Source organism: Papaver somniferum, chromosome 2 (genome assembly GCF_003573695.1).
Source record: "Papaver somniferum cultivar HN1 chromosome 2, ASM357369v1, whole genome shotgun sequence".
Lineage (NCBI taxonomy): Eukaryota > Viridiplantae > Streptophyta > Magnoliopsida > Ranunculales > Papaveraceae > Papaver > Papaver somniferum.
In genome coordinates, this window is record NC_039359.1 from 111,593,162 (window position 1) to 111,610,293 (window position 17,132).

Genomic DNA, 17,132 nt, shown 5'->3' on the forward strand with positions numbered 1-17,132 from the left:
CTCTAGCCCACTACAAGTTTACTTCAGACTGGAATGTAGTTGAACCCTAACTGATTAAGGTATAGTCGTGTTCCTTACGCCTCTTGAACCCAGCAGGACTGTGTGCACGTGATGTCCTTAGGTGATCTCACTCACAACTAAAAGTTGCTACGACCCAAAGTCGAAGACTTATAAACAAATCTGTTTCCCACATATATGTCTATTCTGGTTTTGTTTCCGTCTTTAGATAAATCAAGGTGAATAGGAAACTCAACTAATAATCCGATCTTATACTCTCGAATAGCAGCCTAGAAATATTAGTCACCTCACAATAACCTAACTGATTAACAGAAGAACTTATTGCGAAATCACAAGAGTCTGAGACGAGAACTGTTGCGATTACTTTTTATATCATACCTATCGGAGATGATTCTCGAGTAAATCTTAGAGAATATAAAACTCAATATGATAGAACAAGTAAGATCAGAATACGCAACTACAGAGAAAATAATTGGATCTAGCTTCACGAATCCCAAACGAAGTCTTCAAGTCGTTAACCTAATAATAGTTTTGGAAAAAACTACGTTAAAGGAAAATCGATGAGCGTGTTGGGATTAGGTTTCCAATCTGCTAGAGTTTTTACTTATATAGTCTTTCAAATCAGGGTTGCTTACAATCAAAGCTAAGAAAACTTAGTAACAAAGCGATTGATATTCACCGTTATATGAACTCCTGATTTAAGATTCAAGCTAAGTTTGCTTATAAACTAATCAATCAATCTCCACCGTTAGATGGTATTAGCTTGATACACACAAATGAAATATACCTATACTTAGATATGGATGAACCGTACCCAAACGTGTATACCTTGTTGGCTCAATAATAGTTAACCGAAGTTAGCCATATTCATCTAACACTTTTAGATCAAATATGATGATCAACCAATCATGATAGATAATCAAATGAATATAAATGTGTTTCAAGAGAGTTTTTCAAATGTTCATCATCTCATAAAAATATATATATGAACCATTTGAAACAAAATCGGTTTGGTTTGTAATTGTACAAAGTACTTATACAAGAACCAATTCATGAACATAATTCCACAGTTTATAAAACTAGTTCACATACCTTATTCCATTAAAGTTCCAGGGACTTTAGTTCGTAAACTGAGTTTGCAAACGAACCTGAGTTCATGAGTATGTATTTCATACTTACCGATTTTAGAACCCGACCATTATGTTCGCAAACTGAGTATGCGAAAAATAGTTCCAGATTTTGGCTTTGTCCAGCCGTTTCGCAAACAAGGTACCTAAAAAATAGTTCCAGACTTGGCCTTATCTAGTCGTTCGTAAACAAGGTACGCGAACAACAGCTCACGAACTTTTCACAGGTAAACCCGTTCGCAAATGAGAGTTCCAGACCTGGACTAGAACTTCACAGTGCACATACAAAGTATACATACTGTGATATATCCAGGCGTTGTAGTCGTTCTAAAGCTCTCACTTAATCATTGAAACATCCCTGGAAGACGACAATGGTAATCTTACACATACCACTAGCTTCAAGTAATTTTCAAGTGATTAATCGATCAATACGAAACTTCCCAGGTTAACATCAAATAACTGTCTCACACAAATCATGTAAGATGTTCAAGGTAATTTTCACATGATCATCTTTGACTTAATATTTAGTTTCCAACAAATAAATTGTCTCCAACTAAACTCGTCAAGTATACGATGAACTTAGCTAAAGCTAAAAGCTTCCAACACATATTTCGAGAAATAGATAAACGAGATAACTCAGCTAGAAATATCAAATGTGTATAATGTAAAAGTCTATATAGCTTTACGACTTAGTCTCACTAGAAGATAAAATAGAATAGACTTCTGAGTGATAGATAAGTTTTAGTCTCCACATACCTTTTGTTGATGAAGTTCCTCCAAGCTCTTCAGTAGATCTTCTTCTTCAATTGGTGAACGCCGTGAAGTTTAAAGCTCAACTATACGCTTCTATCCTAATACAAAACATAGCTATAAGTAGACTAGAAATAAAGTATATAGTTTTGATCAACTAAACTTGACAAACAAGCTTGAGATAGCAACACTTGCGAGTTCGACCGCGCACTGCTCTAACATATACAACTTACTTAACTTAATTACCTTAACTTATCTAAATGCATACAATTTACTTAACTTAACTTAATTAAATGCATCATATTTGGACAACAATTTCAAAATTTGATAACAACTTTCGAATTGAAAATCTTTTCCGTTCCGGTTGCGCCATTGCGCCCGACACCTTTTCTCGACATCAATTTCGTTTTCACCATTTCTCTGGCTTCGATTGCATAGCATAAGCAAGGCAACAAATAAGTGTACATACCTATTAATTGATCAGAAGTGACCACACAACTGATTTGCATCTCTATTCTTGAGGTTCAACGTTTCTTCTTGAAATCTCTGAGATATGATTTCCCAAAAAGTGATTTGTTGTTGTTGTTGTGCATGATTGATATTATCCAATGTAAAAAAAAAAAAAAAATTCTTACAAATGCATTCATCTTCAGCTAAGAAAAATCTACGACCCCGTCCCCAAACTGCCATATTGAATATGTATAGTGAAAATATGAATATTGGAGTGAAAGTATAAAAAATGAGTGAAATAATGAAAATTGGAGTGAAGGTGCGAGTTGAAATGAAATTGTATTGAGTATTTATAGGGTGATTAATTTAGGACCGTTGGATGGGATATATTGAGCCTATTATTACAGATGATATGAATTCTCTCTTGGTGGCTATTCCAACTGTGGAAGAGATTCATTTTAATGTTAATGACATGGCTCCTTGTAAATCTCCGGGCCCTGATGGGTTTCCGGCTGGTTTCTTTAGGGACAACTGGCAAGAAATTTCGAAAGAAGTTATTGAACATGTTCAAAACCTTTTTCGAACTAAATACCTTCTCAAGCAGCTGAATCATTCTTTTTTAACTCTAATTCCTAAGGTAAATAACCATTCTTCTCCTCAGGACTTTAGACCTATTAGCTTGTTGAACACAATTTATAAAATCATTTCAAAAATCTTAATAAATCGTCTCAAACCTTTGTTAGATTCCCTTATTTCGTCTTTTCAGTCTGCCTTTATTTCCAATAGACAAATTCATGATAATATTATTATTAGTCATGAAATTTTACACTCTTTTAAAAGAAAAAAGAAAACAACTAAAAATGGATTTATGGCTATCAAGCTTGATTTTTCCAAAGCTTTTGATAGGCGGCTAGAGTGGTCTTTCATCCTTACTATTTTTAAAAAACTAGCCTTTTCAGATGTTTGGTGTCAGATTATTGAATAATGCATTAGTACTGTTTCTTACTCTATTCTGGCAAATGGTTCACCTAGTGAAATATTTTTTTTCCCTCTAGGGGTATTAGGCAAGGTGATTGTCTATCACCTTACATTTTCATAATCTGTATGGAAGTTTATATCAACTTTTGTTGAAAGGTGAAGCTGATAACTTGATTCAAGGTTTCAAACTAAGAAAAAATAGCCCCTCAATATCTCATTCACTCTTCGCTGATGACTGTATGCTTTTCTCAAAAGCTTCTTAGTGTATGCTAGAATGTGATGAAAATTATAAATATTTTTGCAAAAGCTTCAGGTCAGGTTATCAATTTTGAAAAATCTGGTTTTTTTACTAGTTAAAAAATGCATCATAAGCACGAGAAACTTCTTTCTAAAATTCTAGGGATAAAATTTATGAGTTCTTCTGAGAAGTACTTAGGTACTCATCTTTTCGTTAATAGAGATAAAACTAAATCTTTTCAATTTTTAATAGATAAATTCTATACCAGATTAGGAAATTCAAAAAAATCTAGTCTGAATGTTGCTGGTAGAACTGTGGTGACAAAGCATGTGTTATCTAGTCTTGCTGTTTATCATATGTCTTGTTTCCCATTTCCTAAGAAGATTACTTCAAAAATTGATTCTATTCAAAGATCTTTTTGGTTGTCCAAGAAATACTCTAGGCATGCTGTTTATTTTCGTTCTTGGGGAGATATAGGAAAGGATAAAAGATGTGGTCGGCTTGGTACTAGGAATACTTATGCTACCAACAAAGTTTTTATAGCTAAACTTGGTTGGAGAATTATTCAAAATCCTGATCACTTAGTTTCAAATTTTTTGAAAGACAAATATGTCATTAATCAAAATCTGCTGGAAATTGATAAAGCAGCTAATTATAACTCTTGGATTTGGAAGGGTATAGTGAATAGTCTAATGGGGAAGAAGCTTTGTTTACCTCTTAAGATATAACTCTGGAAATTATAAATCTTAAGATATAACATAGTTTAAAAAATAAATGATGGTATTTATACAGGAATATAAGATTCAGTTTGGTTACCTGGTACTACTTCTCCTCATGTGTCTCACAATCCAAATTATAATAATTACACTTTAGTTAATGATCTTATTGATAAGCATACATGTTCTTGGAATATTGGTCTGTTAAACTCTTTATTCTTGCCTGAAGATGTTGTTAGAATTAGGACTATTAAGGTTAATCTTCTTCTTAAAGATCAAATTATGTGGGCTCATACCAAAGATGATTCTTATACTATTAAATCTGCGTATAAAGTTTATAAGAATGAAATTAGTAATGGGGAAAAAGCTTTGTTTTGGAAAAAGGTTTGGTCTCTGAATTGTTTACCTAAAATTAAATTTTTCACGTGGAAGATCTTTGCGCAGATGCTTCCAGTCAATACTTTTTTAAAGAACTATAACCCTGCTGTGGATGAGTCATGTCCTCTTTGCAATAATGATATTGAAACTGTCACATACTTGTTCTTCCATTGTCCTTTTGCATCGCATGTTTGGTTTGGTTTGTCACTTCAACATTTATTTGGTTTTGATCTGGATTGGGCTGAAGATTTTTTTCTTGAATAGTTTGATGATAGATTAGGGCAGTCCCTTTTTGTGGTTAATTGGCCAAGTCTAGGTGCAATAGTTATGTGGTGTATTTGGAAACTTAGATGCGATGTGGTTTTCAGTAAAGTTGCTATTGATATTGATAAAATAACCCTTAACTCGAAAAGAATGATAAACGCTTATATAGCTGCTCCTAACAAGATTCAGAAAACTAATATGGAAGTTAAAATTCTTATTAATTTGGTGGATCATTTTCTGTTCACTGATAGTTCTTTCAAGAATTTTAACATGGGTATTGGTATGATTCTGTGTGATAATGCAGGAACAATAGTTCAATCGCGTTCGGACTTTGGTCTGATTTCTGATGCAGTGGTTGGTGAGACGACTGCTCTGTTTTTTGCCATCTCCTGGGCAAAGGAGATCAATTTTTCTAAAGTCTTGTTTATCTATGACTGCCTTCAAGTAGTGGATTTTGTTAATGGAAGCAGTGTTTGTGTCGAATGGAGATGCAAGGATATTTTGGTGGACTGCAAATCTTTACTCTTAAGTAATAATAATTTTAAGGTTGTATATATTAAGCGTACCAAAAGCAAACTAGCTGATCGACTTGCACGCCGAGCTAGAAAGTGTGGTCTTAAGGATGTCTGGGTCTATTTTCTTTCTTTTTTAAACAATTTGGTCAGGAGAAGACCCTTGTTGAACGTTTGTAATTCTCTTTTATGTTAATATAATTAGGGTGTTTTTTTAGCAAAAAAAATGGTGAAATATACTGGGCGGTCAAGTGTTAACCGCCGACAAACCGAGTCTTGACCGCTAGGTGGGATTTTAACCGAACGGTCGATACTACACCGCTCTGCAGAGACTTGACCACGCCTGGCTAAGTGGCAAATTTATCACATAGCCAGGTATATTTACTGGTTTGTCAGCTCCATAATCGGTGCAAAACAGGCAAGTTGGTTGGTTTGCTATGCCCATGGGACCCGGCCTAAGGCCACTCCCCATATCTGGCAAGGGGCTTTCCGAATATAAGCGCCAACAACTTTTCCAGTGTCTGTTTCCGATGTGTAAAGATCGCGCGTGTCTCCGGTTCCTTTTTACTCACAAATCAAAACTGCGAGCAAAAACATCAAAGAGAAAATTTTAGGGTTTCTCATAAGGGTATCAAACGAAATCTTGAGCAAGTGAATTTACTCGGAAAATCTGGTAATCATCTCTTGTCCGTTCTTGATAAAATTCTAGTAATTACGTTTGGTGTGTGATTTCACACAGCTAGATTTCTGTTCTTTGAATTGAATTTCTCCATTTACAGTTCTTGCTAGATTGGGTTCTTCGTAGGCATACGAGCTTTTCATAGAACTGCTGATATCATGTTATATGTCTTCAATTCAAGAAGACACGCTAGATCATGTTAGATACCCAGTGTCGAAGGTGTCTACTATTATTGAACCATTCTTCTGAAATTACTTAGTCTTGAGTTGTTTCTTTAACGTCTGAACAATTTTTTTGCAGTTATCCCATCTGTACCGCCATGAAATTTGTGGATAATCTTCCATTTGAAGTTGGTCAGCTGATAGAATCAAAATCGTTTCTTGAAGGTTACCGTGGAGCATGGTTTCGGTGTAAGGTAATATTGGATGTTATGATCCTATAATCTTGTTCTTGTTTATGCTTCTGAATGAAATGCTTTGCACGAGTTTTTTTTTCTTTTTCTTTTTCCAATCTATAGATAGATGCTATAAAATAAGCTGATTGTTTTTCCTTGAATATACTCTCAGCTAGTTGTTGTCAATCTTTATTGGTTAAAAAGCATGATATTTTGGCATGCGTAAAAGCTTTAGCTTTGTTACGCTGTACAAACAAAGTCAGGCTTTGCTAGAGAACTGACAGTCCCCACATTCTTCATATATACCTCCCTTGAGACTAAGGATAAATGTCAGCTCTTCCATTTTATATAAGCAAATATGGGAGCAAAAGCTGCAAAATTTGAGTTCTATTTCCATCTCAATAACCCGAGATTGGTATGTAATTACAATTGTTCTTTTTTTGTGGGGTATGGGTCACTGGTCTAGAATCTCCAGCTCAAAAATTCGGCTCTATTCGTAATCTACAATTCTTCCTTTTCTGTGAGTTATATTCTCCAGCTTCAGACACACAATGGACTTGTCTCTTAACAAATTTAGACTGTCTCGATCTCTTTTTTCTCCTTCTGTCTTACTGTACATCTCTTCTCCTTATATTTCTATCCATCTGATCTTCGTCATCTAATATATCTCAATTTTATTCTGGTTTGGTTATGTTACATATGCTGGAAGTCAACCATAACACTAACTTTTCTTGTCATTTACTCCTCTGCTTGGTTTACTTTTCTTGTCATTTACTCCTCTTACTGTACATCTCTTCTCCTTATATTTCTATCCATCTGATCTTCGTCATCTAATATATCTCAATTTTATTCTGGTTTGGTTATGTTACATATGCTGGAAGTCAACCATAACACTAACTTTTCTTGTCTAATGTATCTCAATTTTATTCTGGTTTTTGGTTATGTTACGTGTGCTTGAAAGCCTTCATTTTGAGCTTCATGTTATATTTTTGATCTGTAGATTTTATACCCATGAAAGGTGGAAGATGTTGGAGTTAGGCTTTTTGAGTTTGAGTGTGTTGGATGGGAAAATTCTTGAGATCCCCATTACTTGTATGTCTTAGCTGGAGTCCATCTCAGTGATGTATTGTGGAATATGATAGAAGTGTAGAAATTTGGTTGTATCTTCAGTGTATCACAGAGTTAGATGCGTTATTGATGTAGTTTGAAGTGTGATAGCCAATTTGGGTGTTGCTAACGTGATTTAGGAAGAAAAAGGGAAATTGCACCGTGAACAGTAAAGCCCTTGATGATATAGTTGCTAAAACAGTGCTTCTAGATTATGATTAGATCCTTTAATGACCTTGTCTTCTTATGAGCTCTTTCTGAGAGTAAGACAACTTCTTAGAAATGTTGATAGGAACATTTATCGTCACAACTTATCAAAAAGTATATCGAGTCATGAGAGAATGATATTTGTGTCCAGATGTTTTTCTTGGGGGATGAGACTATAAGACCTCACTAGCCTAAAGAGAAACTGATCGTCCTTTATCCACCTTGGACCTCGCCTGCTGTCGAAATCTTCTCGGAAGTTGGATCAAGAGCTTAGGCCGACTCTTGTCAAAATAAATAAACCCGTGTAGTGCAAAACGAGGATTCAATAACTAAGGCGAATACAGTATTGGTCGGCATGTGTATCAACTTATCTCATCATGTCATTCAAACACATCTCACTTGTTAATTTATTTTCCAGTCTAGTGTCAAAATGAATCTTCATAAGTTTGTATTGTACGTTTTACACAAGTATAAATGGATGGAAAATTAATTAGAGAAAGAAAGATATATAGAAATGTATATCAAACATTATACGGCAAGACACGGTATCATAATTGCTTGATTATGTTTTGTTTCCTCCAGATTTTATAACGGCGCCTCTAAGTACAGTTGCATTGTTGTGCCATGATATTGTAGCAAACATATTTTTTAGGTGAAATTTTGACGCCTTCGAATTCTGAAAGTATCCTAACTGTATTTAGGAGATAAATTCCCCATTTCATATATAATTTGAGCAAGCTTAGTAAGTTTGCTTTCTTTTTGAAAGAATGTAGTGTTTTGTTCTTGTGCCATCTTATTTGATTGGATAAGTATAAGTAGTTCATATTATCTGTTAGGGAGTTATTTTTTTCCCGTATCTTCTGGAATTAAGAACTGCCTCATAGACATTGTTGCATTTCATTTGTCAGATTAAAGATTACGGAAAGAGATGCGGGGAACATAATGTTGCATTGGAGTATATTGACTTTCCAGATGAGAGTAAGTATGATTCATTTATTAGTTTGTTCTTTTTATTTTATTTACATAGTAAGCCCTAATATATAGATTTGACTTATATTTTCATTGTGTTTGATCCTTTGTGATAGAGTAGAGAACTCATTACTGATGGTATCTGGAATTGGATATTGATGGTATCTGGAATTTGAATACATGAATATCTGGAATTGGATATTCATGTATTTGTGGCTGATTTAAACAGCACTACTACTTGATTGTCAACAGTAAATAGATACATTTGATGTTAAATATGTGTTGAAATTAAACTGAAATGATTGTTTGTGGAACGCTGATCAACCCGGACCTGAATTCTAGAACTAAGCGATTGCTCAACTGAAGAGTAAATTTTAGTTAGTTAGAGGAAGATTTTTACAACGCTAGCTTCAAGGTGCTCAACGCCCTAGGTTCCTTGCATTCTCTGTTTCGTCAATGAAATATGCTTACAACTAAGGTTGCTTTACGTTAGGTGTTGCATCTCCTTCTCAAAATTCTTTCTCTAGCAGAAGTCTTTCCCTTCTATATGTACCAACTAGCACATTAGTTATAGACTAGAACTCTTTCTAAACTAGTAATTCTAGGGAAACAAAAGCTCCTTCTGAATTCGTTGTTGTGAGGAAATAACGCTCTTGTCTTTCCCTCAAGAATAGAATTCTAAATCCAGAGTTACTTGGAGAGTAATTCACTTGTACATAAACCCTTAAATGGGTCTTTTGATGGGTTTTAAACCTAAAAATGGATCACTCACAAGTTTACAGTTTAATGTGATATAATGTTGCTAAATATTATAAAAACTTGCGAAGTCTAGAAAGTTTCAGTACTCGTATCTGGAAATATAGAAAGAGAAAAAAGTTTGAGTACTGTCCTATTATTTGGTTTCTTGAAAGTGATTTTCGTAAACGTCTTTATCTGGATTTCCAGTTTTAAGTTTTTTTTTTTTATCATTTATGGACTTTCTGATTTTGACATCGTGGCGTTTTCAGAAAGAACATGGATTCACTTGTATCGTCAGTCTCCGGCTGAGAGAAATTTGGTTTCCAAAAGAAGACATTTGATGTTGCGGCCTAGCTATCCTCAGATTTACCATCGGAATCAAATGCCTGATACGTGTGACATCTCAGAAATAATAGCAATTGTTGATGGTACCTGGAACGTGGGAGATATGGTTGATTGGCTCACGGATGGTTGCTATTGGTCTGCATGGATCACTAATGTACAAGATGAGGAAAATGTACAGGTATGAATATAATTAGAGCGTTAGATAGCCTTGTTTTATATTTGTATTGTAGTTTTCAATATCACCACTCTGAAAAATTTCTTCGCGGCCTTAAATATCTCATTTGAACATTCCCTTTTAAAGTAAATAATGTTGATCAGATGCGGGCGTAAATTTGGATATGATCCAGTTGATCAGATGCTGGAGCCATTACTGTAGTTATTGGCTCTAGTGAATTCTTATGAGAGAGTGTGTAAAAGGGATCATCTTATGTAATCTTGAATTGGCAAAGTACTAGATATTGTATTTGTCTTGAGATGACCTTTTTACCTCTTGGGATTTTGTTGCATTTGAGATGATCACTTACCTCGAGAAAAGATTCATTATGGCATCAACATCATCCCCATTGACATTCGTTTTTTCTTCAGTCGGCCTACATGTTTAGCGTTCAGTTGGGCCCTATAATTCTCGATCCATTGTTGAGTCAGTTTAAATGGGCAGAAGGCCTAGTAGACTGTTCTATGTTTTTATATGATCAATGCAAATATGTAAACTGTTCTATGTTTTTAATGACTACTAATAAAGTAATAAACATATGGCACATATAGTAGAAAATTTATCAAATCTCAAGTGTGTTATGTTTAATTTACAGAGTTCTTGTTGAGGGCATATTATAGAAGCTTTTCCACCTTTAAGGCTGGAACAGCCGTTTTATCTTTCTCTGATTTAGTTTTGGTTTCAGATTCAGTTACCAGAACCTCCAGCGGGTGAAGGAGGATCTTATGTAGTTCCTAGTAAAGAATTACGTCCATCCCTGGATTGGACGCCTGAGCTCGGTTGGACTGTGCCTATCTCCAAGGTGATTTCCTCTGCAGCCCATCTTTACATTTATTCAATATATGAAGAGAACTACCTGTGGCCTTTCTGTGAACAAGCCAAATGCTGGTTCTCACATATAATGACTTGTAGATCTGCCTATCTTTTGATTTCTGTCTGAACATAAATGTCTTGTAGGGATTACAAGCCCGAAATTGATGCTAAATATTGTTGGGTAAGATAATCTGTACGATGAGGGGTATCACACAACCAACAATGAGTGAATTGTCCATCTAGCATGAATGGTGGACTGGTTTCACAAAAAACAGTGGCGCAATGTCTTTACGCATACTGCAGTGTTATTTTTTTGGCTAAGAAAGAGGAAATATGTATTACCGATTAATGCTTAATATAACAAGTAATAAACTAGGGAAGCAAATTTTAGAGGTGCAATAATGATGCAATAAGTCAGGATGCAATATCTACATATATCGGCACACAGTTCTTCACGTGTTTCCCGACAATGCCTTTTAATCTGTTATGGTTGTTGCCTAGCCTTTTAAATGAAAATGTATGTTACTGAAGATATCCATTATCATCGATAAATGAAAATATCTGTTACCGAAGATATCCATTATTATCAATTTGTGACTTGTGTAGTTTTCTAATGACAAAGTACACATTACAGTACAAAGCAGAAGCCTTTTGATTGAAATGATGGCTAATGAATTAACCATTACTTGTTTGTGCTTGGTGGTTGTAGATAGGTGCGACTTCTCGTCCCTGTGTTCGTTTGATACAGCGTAAGAGTCCAGGTAATGTTTAGCTTTGCTTAATATCATTTACTCTTCTGTATACTCTTTTAATTATTACGAAGCCCATGCTGTCAGTTGCCTCCTTTCCTGGTTATGGAGTCATAATTGTACTGTCTCTCTGGGTCCTGTTCCATGAAGAGGATGGTAGAAATACCTGAGTGATACTACTAATGAGGTCCGTCGGCTTCCCGTATACATTTATATAAACACTTGTGACATGGTCGTTTTCCCTTCCTCTTAATATCCAGCGGGGGATTTGTAAGTAGAATAATAAACTTTATTTTCTCACTCCTAATCATTAATGAACCGTAGAACTGAAAGTTACTCCAGAAACTTCAAATTAGTTTTACCTCTGAACTCGTTGAATTTTTATCGTTTGATGTAGGTATTGCAAGAAAGGACGACTTAGGTACAGGTGAGAAATCATCATTGAAGCTTAGTTCGGCTTCTGTTTCTTCACATAGTTTAGCTGGCTCATTGCGTTCAGAGTTCTCAAGGGGTTCTTCAGTAAGTAATATCAAGAAAAGCTCCAATTCTCTGGAAACAGTAGTGATGAAAAAGCATTCTGGTGATATGCTGCACAAACGGAAGACTGAAACATCAAGCATAAAGAATGATGGCACAGAAACCAGTTTTCCAGATAGTGTTTCCTCCAAATCAGTTTCAGCAAGAAATAACGTGGCTTCAAGAGAGCAGTATAATTTTTGTGGGTCCTCGAAGAAGTTGAGGAAAAGTGAAACCGAGTTGAATTCAACATTCATCGACACTATAGAGGCTTCTATTATGGATTTAGAGGAACTTGTTAACAAGGTTAAATGGCTCAAAGGAGCTTTAGCCTACGGGGTTGAGCTTTCAAATGCAATGAAGCCTTCATGGAAGTTCGTGGAAACTTGAACATAAACTGCTTTAGGCCTGAAAGTTATGGTGAGAACATAGGGTTAACTCCAGTATGTATATAATTAGTAGAACGTGCACATCAGATGGATGAAATTTTTTGAAGTTTACACGGGAGCGGACGTAGGTAGAATTGCTGAAATGCTCTTTCATTTGTGATCTCCTATCTTTTTGTTTGTTGTTCATGGAAGAAATGGCAAAACATCTAACTTGTCATCCATATACTAGAATGTATATTGTATAGCGTTTATTTTCCTTTTTCTCGAATTTACATAGGTTAGGTACAACGAGAAAATAGGTGACTGGGGACGGTAAGCAGAGAAAACCTTCATTCAGTAAAATAGGATGAAACGTTGTTTCCATTTTATTTTTCTGTTGAGAACACCAACTTAAAAAATTATTAAATTGTTGAGAGATTATTGGGAAACTATTAGTTGTTCTGTGAAAACAGATTCAGTTGCAGACGAAAAGATCATGAGCAGACCCATATGCATTTCTGCAAGCTATAATCTATACGTAATTTATATCCGCATGTTTTGAACCCCATCCGAGAGAGTATTTATATACGTATAACGTGAAACCCCTCACTTCCATATTCAAATTAGAAGAACAAAAATGAGAAACTCATTTCTTTACTTCGGGCTATTAAGCCTTTTCACTATACTTTTCTTCTCTAAATCATCTCATCAAGCTGATCCCCCTTGTACCCCAAACCCACGACTCCAAAGTGCTTTCAAAGCTATCCAAGAATGGAAAAAGTTAATTACAGCTGATCCGAAGAACTTTACGTCGAATTGGAATGGACCCGATGTCTGCAACTATAACGGTGTTTTTTGCGCACCAGCTCCTGATAATCCACACATCGACACTGTTGCATCAATTGATCTCAACGAACAAAATATTGCTGGTGCACTGCCAGATGAACTAGGCCTTCTTACGGACCTAGCCATTTTTCACATTAATTCAAATCATTTTAGTGGAGTCATACCTGAAAGTTTCGCAAAGCTTCATCTCTTATATGAGTTGGATATTAGTAACAACTTATTTGCAGGTAAGTTCCCTAAAGTCGTCCTTAGTATGCCTGCGCTAAAATATCTAGATATCCGTTTTAACAATTTCGAAGGTAGTGTCCCGTCGAAGCTTTTTGATATGGAACTCGACGCAATCTTTATAAACGACAACAACTTCCAATTCAGTATGCCGGCAAATTTTGCCAACTCAACTGCTTCGGCTATAGTATTGGCAAACAACCATATTGACGGTTGTTTGCCTTCAAATATAGAGAAAATGGCGGGAACATTGAATGAGATGATTGTTTCAAACAACGGACTTTCTTCATGTTTGCCACCTGAGATTGGGAAGTTGGTAAATTTGACAGTTTTAGACGTTGGCTTCAACAGTTTAGTTGGACCGCTGCCTAAGACAATGGGTAATTTGAAGAATTTGGAGATACTGAATGTGGCACACAATGAATTATCTGGAGATATCCCACCGACTATATGTTCTCTGCGGCATCTGGAGACTTTCACCTATTCGAATAATAAGTTTGGTGGCGAACCTCAAAACTGTTCAAATTTAAACAAAAAAGGTAATAGAGAAAATCGTATCCCGAATATGCCACCACAGCGACCAGATAAAAGATTGTCATTGTTTCATTCACAGGCGCCTGTGTAATGTGATGGCTCTTCCACCGCCTTCATCTCCACTACTCAGCCGTCAATAGAAATATTTCCCTCCTAATAATCAAGATAACCCATGTAATTGTGCATTAAAATAAGGATCAGAAATTTGTCACCTGATAATATATGGCAGGTATAGTTTGTATTTACACTTAATATATGAATAAAATGTCATATATCATATATGTAAATGTAATCCACATGGACAAAAACTTGTCGCTCTAAAACAATGTGATCGAATGAAACATTTGAACTTTCCTTCGTAAACCTCAAGTTTTTGATCAAATTGCTAGGAAAACAAGGTGCATAGCGTTATCTGTGCTAGGAAAAGAAGATCAATACTTTTATCAGGAAATAGCAAATTCAATTAAAAAGATTATTACTTTTGTGAAGAGAAGAATGTCGCTAGACAATTCTCTCTGGAAGTTTTTGATTCATTTAATCAGATATTTTCATTACAGACTCGATGATAGAGATAACAACTATTTAAAGACTATGATTGATCTGCACATTGACCAACACACAGATGACAGTTGTTACCGATCACCTATCTGTCTTAACTAACATCTGCCGGTTACACCACACGTACATAAAACATGCTTTAAGATACACACCTGAAATACACTCTTGAGCTCCGCAAGTCCAGTGGCTATTGAGAAGCAAAGACACTGAGCTTGGATCGTAGTGTAGAGAAGCGATTAGTTGATAAGCCTTTAGTGAATATATCAGCAACCTGTTCCTGTGTGGAGATAAATCGAACATCTAAATACCTGGCTGCAACCAACTCACGAACATAGTGAAAAGCTATCTCAATATGTTTCATCCGATTGTGAAATATGGGATTAGCAGATAGGTAAGTCGCACCCATGTTATCACACCACAGAACTGGTGGCGTTGGAGAGTGAAATTTGAGCTCAAACATAGGAGATTGCACCCATACCAATTCTGATGTAGCATATGCCAGTGCACGGTACTCAGCTTCAGTACTGGATCGAGAGACAAATTTTTGTTTCTTAGAGCACCAGGAAACCAGATTAGGTCTCATAAATTCAGCCATGCCACCAGTAGATCGCCTATCAGTAATGTCACCTGCCCAATCAACATCACAATAAGCTTGCAGCTTGTAAGGACTTGAAGCATTTGAATTGAAGACCATGATCCAATGTGCCTTTTAAATATCTGAGAATGCGCTTCATTGCTGTCCAATTAGCTTCAGAAGGAGATTTCATAAATTGACAAGCCCTGTTAACAGAAAAATGCAACATCTGGTCTAGTAATAGTTGTGTACTGTAAAGCACCAACAACACTTCTATATAACACAGGATCATCAAAAGCTGGAGATGAAACTGAACAATTGGTGGTAGCAATAGGAGTTGAACAAGAATGTGCAAATCTCATCTTGGTTTTATGTAATCAATTTGAAATGTACTTCTCTTGAGAAAGAAGTATCCCTTCATTGTTTCTGGTTGCCCGAATTCCCAAAGAGAAATGTAAATCTCCCAAATCTTTGATAGCAAACTCTCTACTGAGATCTTCAAGAAGTTTGTCAACTGCCAAATTAGAACTGCCAGTAACTAGGATATTATCAACATAGATTAGGACATAAAGAGCTGCAGATGAGGTTACCCTAAAAAATAAAGATGTGTCAGTCTTTGAAGATTGAAAGCCACATTGAAGTAAGAACTGACTAAGTCTTGCAAAACCAAGCTTTTGGAGCTTTCTTTAATCCGTACAGAGATTTTTGGAGCTTGCAAACATAATTTGGAAAAACTTTATCAGTGTAACTAGGTGGTTGAAGCATGAAAACATCTTCCTTTAGATTCCCATGTAAAAATGCATTTTTAACATCCAATTGCCTGATTCTACAACCCTTGTAAAGTGAGATATAAATAATCATTCTTACAGCTGTGGGTTTCACAACAGGGCTAAAAGAATCCTGATAATCCATACCTTCTACTTGATTGAACCTTTAGCAACAAGCCTAGATTTATACCTTTCAATAGTCCATCTGCATTCCTTTTGATTCTAAAAATTCACTTAAAGCCAATAACATTCTCACCTGAAGTAGCTAGAACCAATTTCCAAGTACCATTTTGTAGTAATGCAGATATTTCTTCATCCATAGAAGCTCTCAACCTTGGATCTTTACAGGCTTCAGAATAACAAGTTGGAACTGTAATGTCTTCACAAACTGTTTGTACCTCTGAACTAAACATCTTAGGTTTAAAAATTCCTTTCTTGCCTCTAGTTGTCATGGAGTGCTCATTGGTAATAGATGCTGAAGATGAGTCAGTAACAGGGGATGGTGAATAAAATACAGTTGAAGTAGTATCATTCTTGTCAGATAAAGAAAGATCCACTTTATTGGATATGGCAGCAGAAGTAGCAGAAGATGGTGTAGTACTCAGTGTGGATGAAGAAGTATTGTCAGAGGCAATAGATTGAAATAAGTGAGTGTATGGAAATTCTATTTCTGCAAACTTGACATCTCTAGAGATAATGAGCTTTTTGGTGAGAGGATTAAGACATCTATATCCTTTGTGCATATGGCTGTAACCCATAAAGATGTATTTAACAGACCTTGGTTCCAATTTATGATGATTGAAAGGTCTGAGACAAGGATAACATGCACAACCAAATGTGTGAAGAAATTGATAGTCAGGCTCGATGTGAAAAAGACTCTCTAAAGGTGATATGTTATGTAATTGTGGTGTTGGTAGTCCGTTAATTAAAAAATTGGCAGTTTCAAAAGCATAACTCCAGTAAGAAATAGGAAGAACAACATGTGAGATTAAAGCCAATCCAATTTCCACTATATGTCTATGTTTTCTCTCAGCTTTCCCATTTTGAGCATGTGCATGAGGGCATGAGACTCTGTGACCAATTCCACAATTTTCCAAA

General features: G+C 35.6%; 3 protein-coding genes across 4 annotated transcripts; all 3 read left to right on the forward strand.

Annotated features, from left to right (window-relative positions):
• The first annotated feature begins 3,683 nt into the window (after positions 1–3,683).
• LOC113351759 lies at positions 3,684–5,611 on the forward strand. Its single transcript, XM_026595694.1, has 4 exons — positions 3,684–4,236; positions 4,507–4,661; positions 4,920–5,465; positions 5,585–5,611. The coding sequence occupies exons 1-4, from the start codon at positions 3,684–3,686 to the stop codon at positions 5,609–5,611; spliced, it is 1,281 nt and encodes a 426-aa protein (XP_026451479.1).
• A 350-nt stretch (positions 5,612–5,961) lies between these two features.
• Positions 5,962–12,819, forward strand: LOC113348806. Of its 2 annotated transcripts, XM_026592681.1 has the most exons (8): positions 5,962–6,104; positions 6,211–6,329; positions 6,411–6,525; positions 8,727–8,796; positions 9,795–10,048; positions 10,770–10,886; positions 11,607–11,658; positions 12,044–12,819. In XM_026592681.1, the coding sequence occupies exons 2-8, from the start codon at positions 6,307–6,309 to the stop codon at positions 12,550–12,552; spliced, it is 1,140 nt and encodes a 379-aa protein (XP_026448466.1). In that variant the 5' UTR covers positions 5,962–6,104; positions 6,211–6,306; the 3' UTR covers positions 12,553–12,819. The 2 variants fall into 2 exon arrangements, with proteins under 2 accessions (XP_026448466.1, XP_026448467.1); XM_026592682.1 differs by lacking the exon at positions 6,211–6,329.
• A 301-nt stretch (positions 12,820–13,120) lies between these two features.
• LOC113353807 (leucine-rich repeat extensin-like protein 6) lies at positions 13,121–14,482 on the forward strand. Its single transcript, XM_026597295.1, has one exon. It carries the CDS (start codon positions 13,168–13,170, stop codon positions 14,224–14,226), a length of 1,059 nt encoding a protein of 352 aa, XP_026453080.1. The 5' UTR covers positions 13,121–13,167; the 3' UTR covers positions 14,227–14,482.
• Positions 14,483–17,132: the final 2,650 nt, after the last annotated feature.

Bases quoted from the DNA above. Each gene is read 5' to 3' on its own strand.
- LOC113351759 (XM_026595694.1), top strand. From the start codon at position 3,684: ATGCATCATAAGCACGAGAAACTTCTTTCTAAAATTCTAGGGATAAAA. The intron at 4,662-4,919 runs GTTTGGTCTCTG...TTTCTTGAATAG, and splicing joins AAGCTTTGTTTTGGAAAAAG to TTTGATGATAGATTAGGGCA. The intron at 5,466-5,584 runs GTTGTATATATT...CAATTTGGTCAG, and splicing joins TAAGTAATAATAATTTTAAG to GAGAAGACCCTTGTTGAACG.
- LOC113348806 (XM_026592681.1), top strand. From the start codon at position 6,307: ATGTTAGATACCCAGTGTCGAAG. The intron at 6,526-8,726 runs GTAATATTGGAT...TTCATTTGTCAG, and splicing joins GAGCATGGTTTCGGTGTAAG to ATTAAAGATTACGGAAAGAG. The intron at 10,049-10,769 runs GTATGAATATAA...TTTTGGTTTCAG, and splicing joins AAGATGAGGAAAATGTACAG to ATTCAGTTACCAGAACCTCC.
- LOC113353807 (XM_026597295.1), top strand. From the start codon at position 13,168: ATGAGAAACTCATTTCTTTACTTCGGGCTATTAAGCCTTTTCACTATA.